Here is a 25,349-nt window from a genome sequence, read left to right on the forward strand (position 1 = left end):
CAAGTTCAAGTTTTTACCTGCTGCACCCTAGCTCTGAAAGGGCAGGGGTGGCTGTTAACTTGGGAGCCCAGAGTCCCTTTTGCCCATCCCCCAAGTCACCCCCACCACGTGGATCGGGCTGAGTTCTGAGGATCCAGTACCCGGCCGTGGGACCCTGGACTGGTTTCTCTGTGTATCCCGCTGGCTCGGTCCTCAGGTCTTGGGTGGCTGCCAGGTGGGGAGGTGGCAGACCGGCATCCTGCCATTGGCTGACGCAGCCAAGCCCAGCCTCCCCCAGTTCAGAGGTCAGGGGCCGGGGACAAAGACCTTCCTGGGGGTGGGTGGGAGGGGGTGGAGCTTGTGTGGAATCTGTGCCAGTGGAAGAAGATGACCGGGTGGGGCGGGCAGGGCTGAGAGTGTTCTGGTGGCGAGGAGGGGGGGGTGAGGCGGGGCACTGCCCCAGGCAGAAGTGACTCCAGAAATCCGACTGGCGGCGGGGGAGGGGGTGGGGGGTGGGGTGAGGTGGGAGGGGTGGGGGTAGTGGTTTCCTTGTAAGCGGACCTCCTGGCAACCTCCCACTGATTGCGTTAGGGCGCTTTTTCTTCAGTCTCTCTTTTTCTTCTCCCTCCTTCACCCCAATCTCTCCCTCTTCCTCTGCCTCCTCCTCTGGAATTCTCCTGATCCTTCTCCCCCTTTGCCCCCAACCCCAAATGTTTGCCCAGTTCACAGTGCTCACTTTCTCTGCCTCTCCCTGCCCCTCCCACCCTGTCGCGGTCCCTGTCCCTCCTTTGTGAGCAGTCCGGGGAGCTCATCTTTCTGCCCCATTCCTGGGTCTTAGGAACTCACCCTCTATTCCCTCTGCTCCAGGATGTCACAGCTGAGCCTGTCCTGGCTGGGACCGGGGCAGCTGGCAGCCTCCCCGTGGCACCTCCTGCTGCTGGCTGGGGCCGCCTGGCTGCTGGCCCGCATCCTGACCTGGAGCCACAGCTTTTATGACAACTGCTGCCGCCTCCGGTGTTTCCCGCAGCCTCCGAGGCGCAGCTGGCTTTGGGGTCACCTGGGCCTGGTGAGTGTGGGTGGGGGAACGGGTCTGGGGTATCAAGGTGAATGGACTTCCCGAGGGGTCTGGGATGGGGATCAGGGATTTGGCTGGGGCCTGGGACGGCAGCGAAGGGCTACAGGAGCCGGGTCCCCTGGTGCCCCCACAGTCTCCCCAGGCCCACTGTCCAGGGTCCACTCCCTGCCTGGCCCATCTTTGTTGGCCTGAGGCCAGCAGGTGCTCCTGTCCCACCGGAGTCTACTCTGACTTCTGCTCTTCTCTCCCCTCCCCCCAGGGGGGCACAGCTGGGCTGGAGGATGGATGTAGGCTGTCTGTCCTTTTCCTCCCCTTCCTCCTTTTGTAATCTTGTCTTCTACCCCCCAAGGGATATCAGTGGGCTCCACTGCTCAACCTGGATAAAAGTTGACCAGGAATCAGGGACATCTGGGTGGCTCAGTAGGTTAAGCCACTGCCTTCTCCGGCTCAGGTCATGACCCCAGGGAGCCTGCCTCTCTCTCTGCCTCTGCCTGCCTCTCTGCCTGCTTGTGGGCTTTCTCTCTCTTTCTGACAAGTAAATAAGTAAATAAAATCTAAAAAAAAAAAAAAAAAAAAAAAAAAATTTGACCAGGAATCACTCTGGCCTGGACCTTAATGGCCAAATTTATTTCACTTAGTGCCCCCATTTGGCCCATCTTTCCCTGCTCCAGCTTGGTTCCCATGCCTGTCCCACAAGACGAGCAGGACTTCGTCACCTCTGAGAAGCAGTCTGGCCTTGCGGACCACGGCATCAGCCCCGAACCTCCTTGTTCTCCGGGTCGTAGCATTCTAGCACACAGCCCTTCCCCTGGGCTCCCCTGGGCAACTTCTTCACCCTCCCTTAACAGGTGGGGAGCCCTCAGGGCTCTAATCCGCCTTCCTTCTTCTCTGGCTCCCAAGGCCATCCCCTGACCCCAGGCTCTGGCTTCCAAATGAATTACAAGTTCAAGTTCAGATCTCCGCGGGGGGGGGGGGCAGCCTCCCTTTCTCAGGTGGGGTCTCCGACGCATCTCATTCTACCAAGTCAGAGTCGGAACTCGGGGTCCCTTCCTGGCGCTGTCCCACGCTCAGTCTTGCCCATCCTTCTTTTACTCACTTCTCACACTTCGGGGCCCCCGGCCCCCCTCTGTTCTCTCCTGCAGTCAGGTCCTTCAGCATGACCAGACGTGCTGCCTCCACAGCCTCTCCTTAGTCTGTCCCTTCTCTGCAGCCTCCTGCCACTTCTCCCGCCACATCCACTGGCATCTTTCTCCAGGAAGCCGTCCCTCTGACTGCTCGTGCCCCTTATGGCCACTCTTGTCCCTTGTCACCCTTCCTCTCTTGAGCCCTGGAGAGATTTTTCTGAAGTTTAGCTTTTGTTAATACCATTGCTTGGCTGAAAACCATTGTATGAGATTGCGCATCGTTCTGAACATAGAGACTAAATGTTGCCAGGCCCACTGCATACCCTAGATACTCCAAGCTTCTGCTTTCTCTTCTCAACAAGCCAAACCCTTCCTACCTCAGAGCGTTTGCATATGCTGCTCCTTTGCCAGAAAGGGCTTCCCTTCCTGTAGCCACTGGGTTGATCCCTCCTTTTTGTCCAATCTTCAGCTCAAGTGTAACTTCTCCAAGCCTCCCTTGATTTCCCCCCACTAGAACTTGACCTCTGACTTGGTCCTGCTCAAGCTTAAACAGTTAATTGTCCAATTATTAGTGTATTATTTCTCTCTCCCACTAGACAGTAGCACTGGGGGATAGCCATGATATCTATAATGCACAGCTCAGGAGCTGACATACAGTTGAAACTTAATAAATGTTTGATGATGTCATGGTGGAAGCCATGTCCTAGGTTGGGTGAACTTACTATCGCCTCTCTTGGTCATCCAATGCCAAAGGGATGGGTGTCCAGCTTCTCCCTTCCCCTCCTGCAGACCAGCTTATTACAGAATAAGATGTCCCGAAATTGTGCTGAAGGTTGCCTAAAATTCTGGGTCTTGGAAATTTCTCAGCAAGCCCTGGAAGTAGCAGAAATGTCATAAAGTTACCACAGCTCCTATGTCTTCCTCTAAGGGCTTTGCCATGGAAACTGCTCTGGGTCACTCTTTCTCTGCTAGTCCCTCTTGCTGTGTGTGTGACCTCAGCTGAATCACCCTCCCTCTCTGGGCTAAAGTCATCAAGTGTCTCAGGGTCCTTGGGGATCAGGGGGCAGTCAAAAAGGTGAAAATGACTTCTGTTCACCTGTCTGGAGCACCTGGGAATATTTGTAAGGCCAGGATGAGGCATGCTGGAGGGATGGAGGACTGGAGATGATGTCTTCCCAGCAGCTAACCCCTTCCCAGGAGCTAACCACTTCTCCTTTTGGGGGATGTGGCCTTGGTTTCTTAATTTGTAAATGACATGACTGATGGGAGAGTCCATAGGTGCAGGGGAGATAGAAAGAGATAGACAGATAGACAGAAAGACAGACAGACAGACAGGATACTCTGTGTACAGCCAGGCAGGAAGTAGGGGCTCACAGGTGGGAGCTGCCTTCTTGACTGATGAGCAGAGCTCATGTCTGTCTGCTGGGGCCTGCCAGGGCTGGAAGGTCTGTAGACCCTTCACCGTGTGGGAACTGGGGACTGTGTAGACTGGCCAGGACATGACAGGGTGTGGGAATGAGCCCCTGGACAAATCCTGAGGTCACCGTGCTGACCACAAACCTCCTCCATGGGGACATTGCTGAGGTTGGAACCACTCCCAGGAGAAGAAGAATCTAACTTCTCAAGCCAAGGTCAGCCTCTCTGTGCGCAGAAAGCATGTCTTCTCCCTATGATCTGGGGTGCGCCCTTGGGAATGGAGAGGCCTCCAGGACCCTCCTGTACCCAGAGTGAAGGAGCAGGAGGAAAGCAGAGATTCCCTCCATCCAGGCAGATTCTGGACACTCTGTCCACTGTAGAGGCTACAGGGGGACATGCTGTGGCTTCTGGGGAAGTGACAGCCCCTGTTTCCTTCTAGTTCTCCCCATCCCCTACCCCCCCCCCCCCCACCCCACAGAGCAGGGCTTGAGGGTCATAAGTCAGCTGGTGGTCATCTACACCCAGGGACTTATGTTCTGCCTGGGCTCTCACCATTTTTTGCAATCCTGACATTGCCTGATCTGTCACCATGCCACAGGTACCCACCTGGAATACGTGGTAGTGGGACCTGTAGCAGCATCAGAGGGCTGCAGGCCCCTCCTTACCAAGCTTCTGGGCAGCCTCTGTAGATGCCAAGGCCCTTCCTGCTCTCAGGTGCCCTCGGTCATTTCTTTCTTTCTGCACACTGCTTCGGGATGCTTGGAGAGATTCAGCCCCAGGCTCTATCCTGGAGGAACCTCAGTCTTGGGCACATAGAACTAGAGACATCCCCAATTCTGTGTGGTTAGAATGGGTCTGAGGGAGAGACAGGGGCTGCGGGAACCCAGGGGGGAAGCAAGGCCTCTGCTGTGTGGGCAGGCTGGAAGATTTCTTGGAGGAGGAGTCACTGGAAGTGGGTCTGGAATGATGGGTAGGAGTTTTCTTTTTTCTTTAAGAAAAAAGATAAAGTGTATACTGTGGAGAGGAACAGCCCACTCAAAGGCCTGGAGGGGATAGAGCTAGCACCTGGCTTTTGAGCAACAAGGAGTTCAGTTCAGTGAGAGCAATGCTGGTGAGACGCAGGAAAAGGTGGAGGGGACAGCAGAGGCAGCAGGGGCAGGGACTTTATTCTGAGGGCTCTGGGGAGCCATGGAGGGTGTGGAGGTGAGGAGGCACAGACTCAGGGAGTAGGAGAGATGGAGAGAGAAACATGGGTGAAGAAAGAGGGAGATACAAAGTGAGGGAGACAGAGGACATACACAAGAGTGTAAAAGAAACACACATACACAGATGTAAACACATATCTATCATCTATCCATCCATCTCTCGACTCTCTCCATCTGTCCTGCCATCCACACATCCATCCATCCATCCATCTGTCCACCCATCCATCCACACATCCATCCATCCATTTGTCCATCCATCCATCCATCCATCCACACATCCATCCAACCATCTGTCCATCCATCCATCCATCCACCCATCTTTCATTCCTCCATTTTCTATCTCCATCTATCTCTATCATCTAGCTGTCTATCTATCTGTCTATCATCTATCTGTCATCATCATCCTCTAGCTATCTATCAACATCTAAAGAAACAGATGAAGAGAGTGAGGAGAAAGGGAGAGACTTTGAGATAGACATACAAAAAGACAAACAGACCACCAGAACGAAGCTGATTTAGTGAGATACAGAAGTGTAGACTAATAATGTGGGCAGAAAGGGAAGTGGAGGAGGGGGTGTGGTGGGTGGAGGGTTGCAGTGGACATTTGTGAGCTCTGGGGTCTCCTGCCTGACCTGGCCTCATTCTTCCCACCCATCTTCCCCTGGACCTCCCATCTCCAGGTGAAGAGCAATGAGGAAGGCATGCGGATGATCGAGGATTTGGGCCACTACTTCCGTGATGTTCACCTCTGGTGGATGGGGCCCTTCTACCCTGTACTGCGGCTCGTCCACCCGACCTTTGTTGCACCCCTGCTCCAGGCCCCAGGTATCTCTCCCAGGATCCCCAGCCTAGTCTCTCCCCTGCTCCTGCTCCCAGCTCTTTCCATTCCTGGACAGACCAGGTTGAACAAGGAAATGGGTAATGTTGACAGAGACCTGCCAATAACCAAATGAATGACTCTAGGCAGGTCCCTGGCTCTCTCTGGTTGCCAGTCCCTTTCAGTTTTGAGTGGCGGAAATTCAAAACTGTTGGTCTAAGTAAAGAAAGTGAATCTATTGACTGAAAAGCTGAGAGAATATTGTCTTTAGGTATAGTTGACACGGTTGGATCTAGGTCTTCAAACAGTGCCATTGGGAATCTGTCTTCATCTTGTAGTTCTGTGTTCCTCTCTGACACCTTCATTTTCATGCTGATAAAGATGAATCCGAGAAGCTCAGCTCCCATGGAAATGTGAGTTCATTCTCTGCAGACCTGGAAAAAGTTGCAGGATTCTTTTAAATTGGCCTGGCCTGGGTCACAGAGACCAGTTTTTCATCTAGTCACTGAGACTTGATTGCTGAGGCTTAGGGTCATATGCTTAGCTCTGGAACAGTGAGTGGGATGGCATGGTCAACCTCCTAATTACTTGGATTGAGAGTGGAGGAGCAATGAGATGCTAGTTCCAGAAGGGGATGGATGCTGGGCAAGTAGATACCACAGATGTTCAGCCACCAGCATCACAGCTAGGTGGGCATTTCTTGGGTGAGGAAACCAAGGCTCAAGGAGACATAATAACTTCTGAAGGCCACATAGTATGTTGAAGCTTCCCTCTTTTGTGTGTTCTTGGCTGCTCTAGCTGCCTCTGCCAGAAGGGACTCTAAGCTGGAAAGGGATTTGGGGTATGAAGATGGCAAGAGTATTATGGGGGAATGCCTACCAGATCTCAGATCGGTCAACTGTCTGGTTGGCCGTGGGGGGTTGGTCTACAGCCCAAGGGCAGCTCTTCGTGGTGGGTGGAGCTCAGCATCTGAGGGTGGCAGCATCCTTTGGTCTCTCTCTTTTTTTTTTTTTTTTTTAATTTTTTATTTTTTATAAACATATATTTTTATCCCCAGGGGTACAGGTCTGTGAATCACCAGGTCCTTTGGTCTCTTTAAGGACATAGGAACTCCTTACCTAAGCATTTAATGGCCAGTATGAGGTGGAAGAGGATACTGAGGAAAGCTAGGTCATGCCTGGGCCATGTCTGCGCCATTAATGGGAACTTTAAATCCTGTCTGGACCATTTGTGGGTCACACGGAGGTCATGTCAGGTTGTCTTGGGGTCCATATCAGAGCACATTGTGTCCTGTCAGTGTGTGTTACACATGTTGTTTCATGTCAGGACATGTTCACACATGGTGGGGCCATGTCAGTTGTTACAGGAGATGTCAGGGGTTCTGGGACAGATGAGGTGTCCTAGGTGCCAGTAAAGACATTTTGTGGATTTGTGTTAGGGGTTTTGAACACGTTGGAGCAGGTAGGAGCCATGTCAAGATGTGCTGGGGTGTGTTGTGCCATGTTAGGGTGCATCTAAGTACATGGGGTTGTTCTGCCTTTGTTCTGCTCTGTGCTGCAGCCTGGTCTGGGCCCCCTTCATCTGCCCGCTCCTCTCTGTTTCCTCCACTCTTGTTCCCATTCCTGCTATGCTGGGCTTGGAGGGGGTATGCAGACCGCTGGTTGGGATCGTCCACCTCCCAACCAAAAGCCCCTCCCCACCTTTTTTCCATGGCTCCTGATTGTCTATCTCTTGTGTCAGCCACCATCATACCCAAGGATATGTTTTTCTACAACCTCCTGAAGCCCTGGCTAGGTGAGTAACTGTTGGTGAAGGGGGTCGGTTGACCTCAAGGTTGACCTTGAGGTCTCAGGGGAAGGCACTGCCCTTGTCCATTCCTTGTGACTGCCTCTACTAGGGGATGGGCTCCTGCTGAGTGCTGGTGACAAGTGGAGTCACCATCGTCGCTTGCTGACACCTGCCTTCCATTTTGACATCTTGAAACCCTATGTGAAGATTTTCAACAAAAGTGCAGGCATCATGCATGTGAGTTCCTTAAATCCAGGGTCCCAGCTGGGGCCTTGGGAAAAGGGAAGTAGCCTCAGACACATATGATCTGGAGTCCTGGCTTTGCTGTATGGTTTTAGGGCCATTCCTTTTTCTCTCCAACCTTCCGTTTCCCCATCTGTAAAGTGTGTGTGTGTGTGTGTGTGTGTGTGAGATACGCCCGGCTTAAAGAGTGATCAAGGTGATATAATGGAATCATGATCCTGGCACATAAAAGGCACTCAGAATGTTTTAGTTTCTAGTCTGCTTCACTGAAACTGTAAAATTCAAGACATAAATGATGAAGATTGTATAGTAGCTCTTTCTGCAGAGCATTCACCTTAAAACTCACTGGGTTGAAAAAAATGAATGTTTATTGTTGATGATGAATCAGTAGAGTAGTTCTTATCTTGGCTGGAATCACTCACACATCTGTGGTCGTGGACGGGTTTGGGAGACAACTCTGCTCATCCAGGCTCAGCTCTGCTGCATGTTTGTGCACTGGTTGAGGATCGCCTTGGTGAAACAGCTGGATGCTTGCATTTATCCCTCATCCTCCAATAAGCTAGCCTGGGCTTGATCACACGGTGGAGACTCCAAGAGAATGAAGAGAAACATGCAATATCTCTTGAAGTTTAATTTCAGAACGGGCAACTATGACCTCCACCTTCTTCTGTTGGCCAAAGCAAGTCCCACATTCAGCTCAAGAGCTGGAGAAAAAGGTTCTACCTCCTAATGGAAGACCCGCACAATCTCATTGCAAAGGGTGAAGGTATAGGGAGGGACAAAAGAATGGGGACATTTTTGCAGCAGTCACCTACCACTATGATAATGACGAAGATGAGGATGAGAGCTAACAGTCATTCAGCACTTGCTGTCTATCAGAAATTATGTGCCAGTCGTACTACATATGTTGTCTAATTTAATTTTCACAACCATATGAGTTAGAGATGATTATTATTGCCCCATTACAAGTGATGAAATTGAGGCTCAGAGAGATTAGAGCGCTTGCCCGTGTTCACATAGCTGGCAAGTAAACTAATAAGTGAAGCTGGGATTCCAATTTGGTTTGTCTGACACCAAAGCAAGTCATCCTGTTACCAAAGTTTGACAGATAGAGCCCAGTGAACTTTGACAGGAGGAATGAGTTGACTAAGAGCACACAGAGTATAGGAGGCAGAGCCAGGTTTTGAACTCAGGTCTCCTGACTCCCGGCCACAGGGTCTTCCCCCCAACCCCTTAATGGCATCTTAATAGTAACAGTTTCCACTTTCACCCAAGCCTGGTCATTCCTGGTGTTGGGTGTCTGGGGTGGAGGATCGGGAGGCTGGGCCTGGGGGAGTCCAACCTGGTGGTTGGGCTGAGGAGGAGCTCAGGAGTGGCAGGTCCCAGCCCCAGATTTGCCCCTTTCTCTCTCCAGACCAAGTGGCAGCATCTGGCCTTGGAAGGCAGTGCCCGTCTAGACATGTTTGAGCACATCAGCCTCATGACCCTGGACAGTCTGCAGAAATGTGTCTTCAGTTTTGACAGCAATTGCCAGGAGTGAGTCTTTCCAGGGCGTGGGAACATGAACCATAGACCCAAGGGGGTGGATGGGGAAGGGAGGTCTGACCAGGGCAATCAGAAGGGACTTCCTGGAGGAGATGGATCAGAAGTAGACACTGCAGGACAAGGAAGGGAAAGAGAGCAAGTGATCGTTTCAGGTAGGTAGAAATGTTTGATAAAGTCCAGGGGGCTAGGATGAGCAAAGCATGTGTCATAGTGAGGAGCCACCTTGGGAATGAGGTTGGAGGGCTTGGCAGGGGCTATATCTTAAGGACATTCAAATCCAGACAAAGGCATATGAAATTTCTCCTGAGGTTTCCAGGGAGGCAAGGAGGGTGTTTGAATAGATGAGGGTCATGGTCAAAGCTGTTTTTGGATATCTGACTCTAGAGAAGACCAGCTGTTTAGTATAGACACAGAATTCAAGGAGACCATGGAGAGGAGGAGGCTTGAATTTGGTGGAGAATATGGGGCAGATTTGGGAGAGACTAAGGAAGAATGGGCAGGGTCAGATATTGTGTAGGAAAGAGAGGAGACAAGCATGATGCCCAAGCTCTACCCTGGAGTCTGGGACCTGAGGCTGTCATAGAGGTGGGATGTAGAGGGAGAAACATGCCTGGAGAACTCTCTTGTTTTGGATAAAGGCCATGGGGCTCTGATGAGCAAAGTGTCTGCCACAGTGCTTCTGGTTTTCTGATTGGAAGGCACTCCTGGGGTTTCATGTGGGTTAAAAAGGTGTTTCTTAAGGTTCTCTCTGGCCTGGCCCTGCAGGAGTCCCAGTGAATATATTTCTGCCATCTTGGAACTCAGTGCCCTTGTGGTGAAACGGCAAGAGCAGATCTTCCTGCCCATGGACTTCCTATACAATCTCACTCCCGATGGGTGGCGCTTCCGCAGGGCCTGCAACCTGGTGCACAACTTCACAGATGCTGTTATCCAGGAGCGGCGCCGTGCCCTCATTAGCGGGGGTTCCCATGACTTCCTCAAGGCCAAGGCTAAGACCAAGACTTTGGACTTTATTGATGTGCTCCTGCTGGCCAAGGTGGGCTTCCCTGGGATCAGAATTCAAGAGATAGAGTGGACCTTGACTTCAAATGTCACGTGGAAGGACTTGGACTTGACCTGCAGGGCACTGGGCAACCACGGAAGGTGCTTGAGAAAGGGAGAGATGGGTCAGTGATATGTTTTAGACATGACTCTGTCGAAGGCAGTGTGGAAGGGATAAATAAAAGGCTGGAGACCAGGGAGGAGACCTGTGGGGTGGGCTGTAGAGATGATGAAGGACAGATCCTACTTTGATGATGGAGCCTGAGGGACTGTTTCAGATTAGACTCAGACACCCTCAGAGCTGGCATAATTCAAGAGGTCTTGCCCTTTTTCCAGGATGAAGATGGAAAACAATTGTCAGATGAGGACATCCGAGCAGAGGCTGACACCTTCATGTTTGAGGGTGAGCATCCCAGTGTGGGACTATGGGGGAGTGAGGCAGGGGTCTGGCAGGGGTCTGTCCAATCCCAGGAACTTGTTAGGTGGACCCTGGACCAGCCCACCCCACCCCATCCTCCCTGGGGGCCTTAATTAAAGGCGCTGTCCACCTTCTGGTGCTGAACAAGCCCAGAGACCCAAGCCCGTCTGACTGCTTCTCAGGCCATGACACCACCGCCAGTGGCCTCTCCTGGGTCCTGTACAACCTTGCAAAGCACCCAGAATACCAGGAGCGCTGTCGGCAGGAGGTGCAAGAGCTCCTGAGGGGCCGTGAGCCTCAAGAGATTGAATGGTGAGTGCAGGTCCTCGTGGTTTGTTCCTGAACCTCTCTCTTTGTCTTTGCTCCCCAGCTGGGGGGAGAAAAGAACTTTTTCTTAACTCTGTCATTATTGTTTCCTGGAAATAAGAGCAGAGCCTAGAGGCAGCCTGGTACCTAGCCTGGAGAGCAGGGAAATCTTCTAGGCATATGCAACAGAAAGATCTGAGTGTCCACATTTCATTCTCTGCTTACTTGCTATGTAACTTTAATAAAATCAGTTCCCTCTTCTCAATACCTTTTCTCCTCTGTAAATGGGAGTGGGGCAGGGAATATCTCCTCCACAGGACTGCTTGGAGAACTGTGATAATGGGTTTAGAGCAGACGGCATCCAGCATGTATGTGTTCAGTAAATGAAATTCTCCTCTCCCTTGCTTTCTGTCTGGAGTTGCATGTTTTGCCGAAAGATCCTCACTCCCCTTAATTTTTGCTCTTATATCCAATTACCACCTAACAATCTATTATGGGGAGTCACAAGAAGTTTTTGGGTGTGAAAAAATCACCCATTTCTTTGTTCAATAAACGTGTCTAGACTGCTTGCCCTCTCCCAACTCTGTGTCCAGTCCCATTCAAGTCTTACCTGGGCAAATCTGGGGCAGATAGGAAAGAAGGTGGGTGAGGTTGGGCAGTGAAGCAGCAAACAGGAATTTACCACTCTGGTTTTGGGTAGTGGACCGTGCTCCAGGCCTTGGGGATACCTTGTGCAAAGACCAGGATAGAGGCATACAGGAGTGAGCCTGGCATGTTTGGCAGGAGGTAAAAGTAGGCTGGATCTTCATGAAATTTAGAGTGTAAAGAATCAGAGGGGCTCCCAGTGAGGCTAGAGCTGGTAATGGAAGTCCTTTTAGGAATGCTTTGGAAACCATGTAAAGAATTTCCAAAGGTGGCAGTTCAAGTCCTTTGGGAAGCCAATATTGGATAAAAGATAAAATAAAAGTGGGCAGGGATGCTGCCATTAGGAGAGTCTTACATTTGGGCAGAAATGGTCAGGAAGTAGGGACCCATCATGCCCTGTCATTGGCTGGGAGCTACCTAAAAAAGCATGAGCTTGGCTTGAATACTGCCACGGATCCTAGAGACCCTATAACTGATGCTGTCAGCCAACTGCACTCCTTGCAGCTGGACAGCAAGCTTTTTTTTGAAGGGAGATTCATGGTTAACATAGGATGGCAATGGGGAGTCATGGGAGATGTTTAAGCAGAGGAGAGAAAAGTCAGATATTATTAAAAATTATGTAGTTATAGGGGCAAACTGGAGGCAATGAGCTGGAGCCTGGGAGCCCAGGGTGCAGATTTGGGGCCAAGGGTTGAAGGATGCAGAGGAGATACTAGACCGAATACTTTGGAAGTAGTGCCCTCAACTTCAAGGCTTTGCTCAGCATAGCAGCTCTGTGAAGTGGAGAAGTGTTTTTCTGCTTCTTTCAATTTCAAACAGTTATGCACTTGGTAAAAATTCAAATAATATGAAGTGGTTTATCATGGATATAAGGCTTTGTCTTTTTTTCTTTCTCAGCTCTATTGAGATATAGTTGACACATAATATTGTGTAAATTTAAGGTGTACAACACAAAGATTTGTGTACATGTAAATTGCAAGAGGAGTAGAAGGTTAACCTCTTCTATTATTTCACATAATCCTCTGTCTTATGCCAGCACCCCAACCCCATCCCCACCTTTGATGGTTTCCTGTGTCCTTCAGTCTATGCCAACATGTATCTGTCCACCAATTCTTACTTCACTTTTCTTTCTACAACTAAGAGTATACACAGAACATTCAGGCATGCACGTTGACAATATAACTTCAAGATCTTTTCATTTTTTTCCCAAGATATAAATTTTGGGAAATTAATTTGAATTACAAAATCAGTAATGGGAAGAAGACTTTTTATTTTTTCTGCACAAAATGAAACACTGTGGAGATGATTAGGTTCACCTTTGTTGCCCTCTCTCCAAGCCTAATCAATGCCCTGTCTCCTGAGGGAACTCTGGGGACATCAATTTGTCATATGTCCTTTCAGACTTTTCTGAAATTCTTATAGTTACATATTTATATTAATTATTATAGTTTAATAGAAATACATGCTCACACATTTGGTCACTTGTTCTTTTCACTCAATATTGCATCTAGAGCTCCTTTCTGAGTGCTGTATAGCATTGCATAAATTATTCAGCTCACCCCTCTGTTTGGGACATTTATGTGAAGATCTGTAGTTGTGATAGATATTGCTGAACTGCCTTTCAGCATCTCTGTATGGATTTGTCCTGCAGTGTATGTTAGGACTAGTGATCCCTCTTGCCTCCTTTTTGATAGCTGTATAGTATTCTACCACACGGATGTACTGTGATTTATCTAAACATTCCTCTGTTGATAGACACTTGTAATTTGGGGGCTTTTGCTATAATAAACATAATGTAGGAAACATCCATGTACACTGACTTTTGCTCATGTGTGTGGATGTCTCTCCAGAACAAATTTCTAAAAGTGGTGTTACTGCATCAAAGACCATTTGAGTTTTCACAGTTTAGTAGCTCTTGGCAAATCCACTCCTACAAATGGATTTTCTTTTTTTTTTTTTTTTAAAGATTTTTATTTATTTGTTAGAGAGAGAGAGAGATACAGAGCGCAAGCACAGGCAGACAGAGTGGCAGGCTAGAGGCAGAGGGAGAAGCAGGCTCCCTGCCAAGCAAGGAGCCCGATGTGGGACTCGATTCCAGGACGCTGGGATCATGACCTGAGCCGAAGGCAGCCGCTTAACCAACTGAGCCACCCAGGCGTCCCAACAAATGGATTTTCAGAGTGCAGTTTCCTTGCATCTTCACTGACAGTGTGTTATGAAACTTTAAATAAGTGAATATAATACTTTGTTATTCTAATAAATATCACTTTAAGTAGGGTAAAACTGAGCACTATTTTCATATGTTTATGAACCATGCATATTTCTTTTCCTGCGAAGCATCAGTTTGCGTAATTTGACCTTTTTACTTTGAGTTTTTTTTTTCTTACTAATTTATAAGGACTCTTTAAATAGAAAGAGCATTAGTTGCTTTTTTTTTTTTAAAGATTTTATTTATTTATTTGACAGAGAGAGATAGAGATCACAAGTAGGCAGAGAGGCAGGCAGAGAGAGAGGGGGAAGCAGGCTCCCTGCTGAGCAGAGAGCCCGATGCGGGGATCGATCCCAGGAACCTGAGATCATGACCTGAGCCGAAGGCAGAGGCTTAACCCACTGAGCCATCCAGGCGTCCCAGCATTAGTTGCTTTTTTATTTTTTTAAAGATTTTTATTTATTTGACAGCGAGAGACACAGCAAGAGAGGCAACACAAGCTGGGGGAGCTGCAGAGAGAGAGGGAGAAGAAGGCTTCCTGCTGAGCAGGGAGCCCGATGCAGGGCTCCATCCCAGGACCCCAGGATCATGACCAGAGCTGAAGGCAGACCCTTAATGACTGAACCACCCAGGCGCCCCTAGTTGCTTTTATATTATGCAAAAATTCTTTCCCAGGAGGAAAGAATGAAACTACTTTAGTTTCATTCATTTCTTTATAGTCACATTTATTAGCTTTTTTTATATCTTCTTTTTTTTTTAATGCTTGGATAAACCCTTCACACTAATACTAAACTGTAAAACTTGTTTGATTTTCTTCTAGTGGATTTATTTATTTAAAAATGTTATTTAACTTAAATTTTATTTAATATTTTTATTATTATTTCTTACATTTAATCCTTTTTCCATATGAAATCCATACTGATCTAAGTGCTGAATTAGGAATCTGTTTTTTTCTCCAAATGGTTAACTGATTATTTCAACAGAATTTGATACGTATTTTTGTATTTGTCTTAGGATTTTAAATAACAGTTTTACAATAAATTAAATTTGTTTGCATGTTAGGGTTTATCTCTGGACTTCATTCTGTTCTATCTATTCACATATTCAAACGTAAGTACTAAGTAGTCTTCCTGATCATATTAAAAAACATTTTCATACTTGATAAAGTTGGTCCTGTCTCATTACTTTGCATTTTTTCTTGCATTTTAACTTATTTCATTTGATTCTGTGATTGGATTGGGTAGTTTGAAAAATACTCTTGACAATTTTAATTAGTTAGTTATTTGGGCATCAGGTGCCAAAGATGAAGTTAACCGTGGCCCTCAATTCATGACTAATTATCATCATTTTTCTATACAATACTTACTTATTTCCATTCATCCCAATTCTCCACTTGCAGCCCTCCGCCTGTATGATTCTAGAGCATTTAATCCTTTTGTTTGCATAATTTGTTGTTTTGGGTGGATGTATCTTAAAATTCACAAATATGTGTTATATCACAGATCAGGTCCTGCTGGTTCTTACCTTTTTCAGAAACATAGCACTATGATTTTATTAGACATCCCTGATTCTGTGTTGCATTTAGGTTCTTGCTTTGAAATGTCATATAGAACTCTCTCCAGTCCCTCAAAGCTTAATACCCAGGAGGCTTCTATCTCATTACTGCAGTGAATATCTTGGTGTGCATGTCTTTATCTACCTGTCTGAGACTTTCTCTGGGTTCTGTGCCCAAGAGCCAGCTTGCTAGGTTGTAAAACACCCATTACCTTTCCTTGATCACACTGATGCCTTCTAGAGTGATCGTTCCTGTCCATACATTCACTATCAGCGCATGAGGTTTCTCTACCCCTACACTTCAGCTACTTAATCCTAACCATCACCCACCTTGTTAATTCTCCCCTTGAGTAGATGTGAGATAATATTTCATTGCTAGATATTTTCCATTTCTCTCATAACCAGCGACTTTGAGCTTCTCTTCATGTTTTAAATCTCTGAGTATGAGCTCCCGTGAATTCCTAGATCATGTTCTTTGTCTGCTTATCTCTTGAGCCCCTGTCATCTCTCTTGTTGATTTGCAGGAATTTCTTGTATATTCAAGATGCTGTTCTAGATCTATCTAGCTATTGCAGATAATCTGTGAATCTCTCCTCTGAATGTTAATTTGGTCCCTGCTGTCTTTTGTTAAACAGAAATCCTTAATTCTGTGCATATTTTTCCTTTTTTTTTTTGTCTTCCAGTTTATGTGTTGGGGGTTTTAAGAATTCCTTCCTACTCATAGGTCACAAAGATGTCTTCCATGTTATATCTTCTTTTAACTTTATGGTTTTATCTTTTAAATATAAGAGAAGACTCCATCTTGATGTGGAGTGTGTGATAATTCAGTTCTTTTTGTTTCCACATCATCCGTTGTCTGAGCCATCCATTGTCCAGGGGTTGTGGGGCCTCCTTTACAGATGTTACATTTTTACATATCCATGTGCCTGTCTCTGAGCTCTCTATCCTGTCCCATGGGTGTATTTTCCTGTTCTTGCAACAGTGTCATGCTGTTATTTTATTTTAATTCCACGCTTTTTCTGGTGGATGAATTCCCTTTCTTCAATTTTTGTTTTTAAATTGCTATAGCTCTTGAACTTTATTTTTCTTCAAATGTAGTAACATCACTGAGTTCCAAAAAAACCCAACAACTAGATTTTTACTGGATTGCCTTGAATATATCAATTAACTTGTAGGAATCCACATCTTTATAATATTAGGTCATCCCACCTTAGAGTGTGGGTCTCATTTGTTCAAATAACCTTTTAAGTCCAGTATAGAGATTTTTTTTCCCTTTTCAGCCAACTGTATACCTTAAAAAACTTTCTTATGCAAATATGTTAATACTTTCAAGGATTCCTGTGAATGGTGTGCTTTGCTCAGAAATGCTTCTAGGGTACCTGGGAGGCTCAATTGCTTAAGCCACTGCCTTCACTCATTCACTCAGGTCATGGTCCTGGGGTCCTGGGATCAAGTCCCACATTGGGCTCCCCCTGCTCTGTGGGAAGCCGTCTTCTCCCTCTCCCTCTGCCTGCCAATCCCCCTGCTTGTGCTGTCTGTCAAATAAATAAATACATTCTTAAAACAAAAAAAATTCTTCCAAAAATACCAGGCTAAATTTCCTTCTAGTGACTTTTGTGATTTTGATTTTCTTTTTTTTTTTTTTTTTTTTTTTAATTTTTTATTTTTTATAAACATATATTTTTTATATACATATATTTTTATCCCCAGGTCTGTGAATCACCAGGTTTACACACTTCACAGCACTCACCAAATCACATACCCTCCCCAATGTCCATAATCCCACCCTCTTCTCCCCAACCCCCTCCCCCCGGCAACCCTCAGTTTGTTTTGTGAGATTAAGAGTCACTTATGGTTTGTCTCCCTCCCAATCCCATCTTGTTTCATTTATTCTTCTACCCACTTAAGCCTCCATGTTGCATCACCACTTCCTCATATCAGGGAGATCATATGATAGTTGTCTTTCTCTGCTTGACTTATTTCGCTAAGCATGATACGCTCTAGTTCCATCCATGTTGTTGCAAATGGCAAGATTTCATTTCTTTTGATGGCTGCATAGTATTCCATTGTGTATATATACCACATCTTCTTGATCCATTCATCTGTTGATGGACATCTAGGTTCTTTCCATAGTTTGGCTATTGTGGACATTGCTGCTATAAACATTCGGGTGCATGTGTCCCTTTGGATCACTACATTTGTATCTTTAGGGTAAATACCCAATAGTGCAATTGCTGGGTCATAGGGCAGTTCTATTTTCAACATTTTGAGGAACCTCCATGCTGTTTTCCAGAGTGGCTGCACCAGCTTGCATTCCCACCAACAGTGTAGGAGGGTTCCCCTTTCTCCGCATCCTCGCCAGCATCTGTCATTTCCTGACTTGTTGATTTTAGCCATTCTGACTGGTGTGAGGTGATATCTCATTGTGGTTTTGATTTGTATTTCCCTGATGCCGAGTGATATGGAGCACTTTTTCATGTGTCTGTTCGCCATCTGGATGTCTTCTTTGCAGAAATGTCTGTTCATGTCTTCTGCCCATTTCTTGATTGGATTATTTGTTCTTTGGGTGTTGAGTTTGCTAAGTTCTTTATAGATTCTGGACACTAGTCCTTTATCTGATATGTCGTTCGCAAATATCTTCTCCCATTCTGTCAGTTGTCTTTTGATTTTGTTAACTGTTTCCTTTGCTGTGCAAAAGCTTTTGATCTTGATGAAATCCCAGTAGTTCATTTTTTCCCTTGCTTCCCTTGCCTTTTGCGTTGTTCCTAGGAAGATGTTGCTGCGGCAGAGGTCGAAGAGGTTGCTGCCCGTGTTCTCCTCAAGGATTTTGATGGATTCCTTTCGTACATTGAGGTCCTTCATCCATTTTGAGTCTATTTTTGTGTGTGGTGTAAGGAAATGGTCCAATTTCATTTTTCTGCATGTGGCTGTCCAATTTTCCCAGCACCATTTATTGAAAAGGCTGTCTTTTTTCCATTGGACATTCTTTCCTGCTTTGTCGAAGATTAGTTGACCATAGAGTTGAGGGTCTATTTCTGGGCTCTCTATTCTGTTCCATTGATCTATGTGTCTGTTTTTGTGCCAGTACCATGCTGTCTTGATGATGACAGCTTTGTAATAGAGCTTGAAGTCCGGAATTGTGATGCCACCAACGTTGGCTTTCTTTTTCAATATCCCTTTGGCTATTCGAGGTCTTTTCTGGTTCCATATAAATTTTAGAATTATTTGTTCCATTTCTTTGAAAAAGATGGATGGTACTTTGATAGGATTTGCATTAAATGTGTAGATTGCTTTAGGTAGCATAGACATTTTCACAATATTTATTCTTCCAATCCAGGAGCATGGAACATTTTTCCATTTCTTTGTGTCTTCCTCAATTTCTTTCATGAGTACTTTATAGTTTTCTGAGTATAGATTCTGTGTCTCTTTGGTTAGGTTTATTCCTAGGTATCTTATGGTTTTGGATGCAATTGTAAATGGGATTGACTCCTTAATATCTCTTTCTTCTGTCTTGCTGTTGGTGTAGAGAAATGCAACTGATTTCTGTGCATTGATTTTATATCCTGACACTTTACTGAATTCCTGTATAAGTTCTAGCAGTTTTGGAGTGGAGTCTTTTGGGTTTTCCACATATAGTATCATATCATCTGCGAAGAGTGATAATTTGACTTCTTCTTTGCCGATTTGGATGCCTTTAATTTCCTTTTGTTGTCTGATTGCTGAGGCTAGGACCTCTAGTACGATGTTGAATAGCAGTGGTGATAATGGACATCCCTGCCGTGTTCCTGACCTTAGCGGAAAAGCTTTCAGTTTTTCTCCATTGAGAATGATATTTGCGGTGGGTTTTTCATAGATGGCTTTGATGATATTGAGGTATGTGCCCTCTATCCCTACACTTTGAAGAGTTTTGATCAGGAAGGGATGTTGTACTTTGTCAAATGCTTTTTCAGCATCTATTGAGAGTATCATATGGTTCTTGTTCTTACTTTTATTGATGTGTTGTATCACATTGACTGATTTGCGGATGTTGAACCAACCTTGCAGCCCTGGAATAAATCCCACTTGGTCGTGGTGAATAATCTTTTTAATGTACTGTTGAATCCGATTGGCTAGTATTTTGTTGAGTATTTTCGCATCTGTGTTCATCAAGGATATCGGTCTATAGCTCTCTTTTTTGGTGGGATCCTTGTCTGGTTTTGGGATCAAGGTGATGCTGGCCTCATAAAATGAGTTTGGAAGTTTTCCTTCCATTTCTATTTTTTGGAACAGTTTCAGGAGAATAGGAATTAGTTCTTCTTTAAATGTTTGGTAGAATTCCCCCGGGAAGCCGTCTGGCCCTGGGCTTTTGTTTGTTTGGAGATTTTTAATGACTGTTTCAATCTCCTTACTGGTTATGGGTCTGTTCAGGCTTTCTATTTCTTCATGGTTCAGTTGTGGTAGTTTATATGTTTCTAGGAATGCATCCATTTCTTCCAGATTGTCAAATTTGTTGGAGTAGAGTTGCTCATAGTATGTTCTTATAATAGTTTGTATTTCCTTGGTGTTAGTTGTGATCTCTCCTCTTTCATTCATGATTTTATTTATTTGGGTCCTTTCTCTTTTCTTTTTGATAAGTCGGGCCAGGGGTTTATCAATTTTATTAATTCTTTCAAAGAACCAGCTCCTAGTTTCGTTGATTTGTTCTATTGTTTTTTTGGTTTCTATTTCATTGATTTCTGCTCTGATCTTTATGATTTCTCTTCTCCTGCTGGGCTTAGGGTTTCTTTCTTGTTCTTTCTCCAGCTCCTTTAGGTGTAGGGTTAGGTTGTGTACCTGAGACCTTTCTTGTTTCTTGAGAAAGGCTTGTACCGCTATATATTTTCCTCTCAGGACTGCCTTTGTTGTGTCCCACAGATTTTGAACCGTTGTATTTTCATTATCATTTGTTTCCATGATTTTTTTCAATTCTTCTTTAATTTCCCGGTTGACCCATTCATTCTTTAGAAGGATACTGTTTAGTCTCCATGTATTTGGGTTCTTTCCAAACTTCCTTTTGTGGTTGAGTTCTAGCTTTAGAGCATTGTGGTCTGAAAATATGCAGGGAATGATCCCAATCTTTTGATACCGGTTGAGTCCTGATTTAGGACCGAGGATGTGATCTATTCTGGAGAATGTTCCATGTGCACCAGAGAAGAATGTGTATTCTGTTGCTTTGGGATGAAATATTCTGAATATATCTGTGATGTCCATCTGGTCCAGTGTGTCATTTAAGGCCTTTATTTCCTTGCTGATCTTTTGCTTGGATGACCTGTCCATTTCAGTGAGGGGAATGTTAAAGTCCCCTACTATTATTGTATTATTGTTGATGTGTTTCTTTGATTTTGTTATTAATTGGTTTATATAGTTGGCTGCTCCCACGTTGGGGGCATAGATATTTAAAATTGTTAAATCTTCTTGTTGGACAGACCCTTTGAGTATGATATAGTGTCCTTCCTCATCTCTTATTACAGTCTTTGGCTTAAAATCTAATTGATCTGATATAAGGATTGCCACTCCTGCTTTCTTCTGATGTCCATTAGCATGGTAAATTCTTTTCCACCCCCTCACTTTAAATCTGGAGGTGTCTTCGGGCTTAAAATGTGTTTCTTGGAGGCAACATATAGATGGGTTTTGTTTTTTTATCCATTCTGATACCCTGTGTCTTTTGACAGGGGCATTTAGCCCATTCACATTCAGGGTAACTATTGAGAGATATGAATTTAGTGCCATTGTATTGCCTGTAAGGTGACTGTTACTGTATATGGTCTCTGTTCCTTTCTGATCTACCACTTGTAGGCTCTCTCTTTGCTTAGAGGACCCCTTTCAATATTTCCTGTAGAGCTGGTTTGGTATTTGCAAATTCTTTCAGTTGTTGTTTGTCCTGGAAGCTTTTAATCTCTCCTTCTATTTTCAATGATAGCCTAGCTGGATATAGTATTCTTGGCTGCATGTTTTTCTCGTTTAGTGCTCTGAAAATATCATGCCAGCTCTTTCTGGCCTGCCAGGTCTCTGTGGATAAGTCAGCTGCCAATCTAATATTTTTACCATTGTATGTTACAGACTTCTTTTCCCGGGCTGCTTTCAGGATTTTCTCTTTGTCATTGAGACTTGTAAATTTTACTATTATGTGACGGGGTGTGGGCCTATTCTTATTTATTTTGAGGGGCATTCTCTGAACCTCCTGAATTTTGATGCTTGTTCCCTTTGCCATATTGGGGAAATTCTCCCCAATAATTCTCTCCAGTATACCTTCTGCTCCCCTCTCACTTTCTTCTTCTTCTGGAATCCCAATTATTCTAATGTTGTTTCGTCTTATGGTGTCACTTATTTCTCGAATTCTCCCCTCGTGGTCCAGTAGCTGTTTGTCCCTCTTTTGATCAGCTTCTTTATTCTCTGTCATTTGGTCTTCTATATCACTAATTCTTTCTTCTGCCTCATTTATCCTAGCAGTGAGAGCCTCCATTTTTGATTGCACCTCATTAATAGCTTTTTTGATTTCAACTTGGTTAGATTTTAGTTCTTTTATTTCTCCAGAAAGGGCTTTTATATCTCTCGAGAGGGTTTCTCTAATATCTTCCATGCCTTTTTCGAGCCCGGCTAGAACCTTGAGAATTGTCATTCTGAACTCTAGATCTGACATATTACCGATGTCTGTATTGATTAGGTCCCTAGCCTTCGGTACTGCCTCTTGTTCTTTTTTTTGTGGTGAATTTTTACGTCTTGTCATTTTGTCCAGAGAAGAGTAAATGAAGGGGCAAGTAAAATACTAAAAGGGTGGCAACAACCCCAGGAAAATATGCTTTAGCCAAATTAGAAGAGATCCAAAATCGTGAGTGGGGAGAAAGGGGATAAAAAGAGGTTCAAAAAGGAAGAAAGAAAAAAGAAAAAAAAAAAAAAAAGAAAAGAATTTTTTTTAAAAAAAGAAAACACCTAAGAAAAATGTAAAAAATATATATATATATATTAGATAAACTAGTAAAAAATCGTTAAAAAATAAAAAGGTAACAGTTAAAAAAAAAAAAAATTTTACCCGAAGGCGAGAAAAAAAAAAAATGAAAAAGAAAAAATTAAATTAACTGCAAGACTAAAAAAAATCACAGGAAAAAAGCCATGAGTTCCGTGCTTGGCTTTCTCCTCCTCTGGAATTCTGCTGCTCTCCTTGGTATTGAAACCGCACTCCTTGGTAGGTGAACTTGGTCTCGGCTGGATTTCTTGTTGATCTTCTGGGGGAGGGGCCTGTTGTAGTGATTCTCAAGTGTCTTTGCCCCAGGCGGAATTACACCGCCCTTACCCGGGGCCGGGGTGAGTAATCCGCTCGGGTTTGCTTTCAGGAGCTTTTGTTCCCTGAGCGCTTTCCGTAGAGTTCCAGAGGACGGGAATACAAATGGCGGCCTCCTGGTCTCCGGCCCGGAGGAGCCGAGAGCCCAGAGCCCCACTCCTCAGTGCGCCCTCAGAGAACAGCGCCCAGTTACTCCCGTCTGCCTGACCTCCGGCTGCGCTCCGAGCTCACCGAGCCTGCGACCGGTTCTAGGTAACACGGAGCTGCGAGCTTACTGTCGGCTCTGTCTCTGTAGCCGGCTTTCCCGTTCCAATACCCGCAAGCTCTGCGACACTCAGACACCCCCGATCCTTCTGTGACCCTGCGGGACCTGAGGCCACGCTGACCCCGCATGGGCTTCGCCCCGGTTTAGCCTCTGGAGCGATGTCCCTCAGCGGAACAGACTTTTAAAAGTCCTGATTTTGTGCGCGGTTGCTCCGCCGCTTGCCGGGAGCCGGCCCCTCCCCCCGGGGTCTATCTTCCCGTCGCTTTGGATTCACTTCTCCGCCAGTCCTACCTTTCAGAAAGTGGTTGTTTTTCTGTTTCCAGAATTGCTGTTCTTCTTCTCTTCGATCTGCCGATGGATTTTCAGGTGTTTGCAATCTTTAGATAAGCTATCTAGCTGATCTCCGGCTAGCTGAAGCAGTCTCAGCTTGCTACTTCTCCGCCATCTTGACTCCTCCCCCTGATTTTGATTTTCTAATGCCTAAGTCTTTGGCCCATCTGGAATTTATTTTGTTATAGAAGTGAGAGTCAGAGCAAGATGGGGAGAGGGTCTTCAGGGGCAGCAGGAGGGCTGGGGGAGTCTTTGATTCGATCCCTGGATAATTGTTGGGGGTCTTCCTTAGGGACGACCTGGCCCAGTTGCCCTTCCTGACCATGTGCATTAAGGAGAGTCTGCGGCTGCACCCACCGGTTACAGTCATTGCCCGCCGCAGTACCCAGGACGTCGGGCTCCCTGATGGCCGGGTCATCCCCAAAGGTGTCCACAGCATCAGGGGGAGGAGGGTGGTAGTCCCATCAGCTGAGACCTCACCCTGACTATTACTCTTTTCCCTCATAGGGAACATCTGTGTCATCAGCATCTTTGGGATTCATCACAACCCGTCTATCTGGCCGGACCCTGAGGTGCAATTCCTCTCTCTTCTCCATCCCTCGACCCAATGAAGCAGCAGGGTCCTGACTGGGGAAGTCAGACACTCCCTTTCCACTATATCCACATCAGTCTTTTCTAGGATTGTCTGGGTATCTTGGGAAACCCCACCCAGCAGCCTTGCCTCTCTCCACCCTTAGGTATACAATCCCTTTCGCTTTGACCCAGAAAACATCAAGAAGAGGTCACCCTTGGCTTTTATTCCCTTCTCTGCGGGGCCCAGGTGAGCTCAGGGGGCATCCGAGGTGGGAATGGGGTGGTGGGGCAGGGGTCTGGGACCGAGATCCCAGACAAGGTTTTGGGGTGGCGGGAAAGGGGGAAATTGAGGATGGCTCTCCTTCTCTCCCCTCCTCAGAGGTTAGAGGTAAGGGTCTGGGAAGTGGGGGTAGGATAGGTCCAACGAGGGGTCCACGGTGTGGGCCACGCCCCTTCCCCGGTCTCCTGGCCTGAGTCCAGGGCTGGGGTCCGAGCCAAGCTCGGGGCTAGGCAAGCCCACATGGGGGTCCCAGGCATGGTTTGCTCCCCTCCTGGATCCCTGCGGGCGGGGCAAAGGGTCCCGGACCAGGTTCTGGGCGCCATGGGGCCTGCTGGGGTCCCTGGCGAGTCAGAGCCCCCACTGGTGCCCGCAGGAACTGCATTGGGCAGACGTTCGCCATGACCGAGATGAAGGTGGTCCTGGCGCTGACGCTGCTGCGCTTCCGGGTCCTGCCGGGCGAGGAGGAGCCGCGCAGGAAGCCGGAGCTGATCCTGCGCGCGGAGGGCGGACTCTGGCTGCGCGTGGAGCCGCTGAGCGGGGCACCCCGGTGACCCAGACCCTACACGCCTCACTTTACGGATTCCTGAGGATGAAACTGTGTCATCTCCTCTGTCGGAGCCTCACCGAGAGCCAGCAGGAGGCGCTTGGGACCTGTGGGCACGCAGGGGTGGGTGAGGGGAGGGGAGACTGATGTCTGAGCCCAAGACCCTGACAGCCTTTTCAGCTGACTACAGGCCCCATGCTGATTGTGGGTTCTCTCAGAGTTCATAATAAGGTAGTTTATCCTGTAGGCAATAGGGAGCCGTGGGAGGTGTTTGAGCAGGAGGGAGATCAGGGTTAAGGACTGACTTAAGGGGCATGTCTGAGTCTCTGGGTCACAGGAGAACCCGTGGTGGCACTGCACTCTGATCACCCTGCTCTCTGTTCATAGCTAATAAACCTAAACTTTTTAACCTCAGAATCCTTTACTATGTTTCTATAGTTAACTCTGTTTACTTCAACACAGCAAATATAGATACTTTATCCTGTGTGTCTGATCATTGCAATCACTGTGTCTGTTATACAGGCTGTTTTTGGTGGTTTTCACTGGTAGGGTCGTGTTCTTGTGTGCCTGGTTATCTTTGTCTGGGTGTTGGTTATGATATTTGAAATAACATTTGTAAAAAAAAAAAAAAAACAAAACACTAGTAGAATTTGAAGAAGGTAGCTTTTCTCTAGGGAGGAAGTCTTGGAGCCTTG

At 46.3% G+C, this 25,349-nt stretch overlaps 1 protein-coding gene across 4 annotated transcripts; it reads left to right on the forward strand.

Annotated features, from left to right (window-relative positions):
• Positions 1-332: 332 nt before the first annotated feature.
• Positions 333-25,071, forward strand: LOC131823685 (cytochrome P450 4F6-like). 4 transcript variants are annotated; one of them, XM_059160317.1, is made up of 13 exons: positions 333-374; positions 847-1,045; positions 5,480-5,624; positions 7,357-7,410; positions 7,514-7,641; positions 9,062-9,183; positions 9,958-10,228; positions 10,570-10,636; positions 10,834-10,963; positions 23,550-23,683; positions 23,765-23,829; positions 23,995-24,077; positions 24,484-25,071. In XM_059160317.1, exons 1-13 carry the CDS (start codon positions 367-369, stop codon positions 24,659-24,661), a joined length of 1,584 nt encoding a protein of 527 aa, XP_059016300.1. In that variant the 5' UTR covers positions 333-366; the 3' UTR covers positions 24,662-25,071. The 4 variants fall into 4 exon arrangements, with proteins under 4 accessions (XP_059016300.1, XP_059016302.1, XP_059016301.1 ...); XM_059160319.1 differs by having other exon boundaries at positions 10,084-10,228; XM_059160318.1 differs by having other exon boundaries at positions 337-420.
• Positions 25,072-25,349: the final 278 nt, after the last annotated feature.

Source organism: Mustela lutreola, chromosome 2 (genome assembly GCF_030435805.1).
Source record: "Mustela lutreola isolate mMusLut2 chromosome 2, mMusLut2.pri, whole genome shotgun sequence".
In the NCBI taxonomy this organism is placed as follows: Eukaryota; Metazoa; Chordata; class Mammalia; order Carnivora; family Mustelidae; genus Mustela; species Mustela lutreola.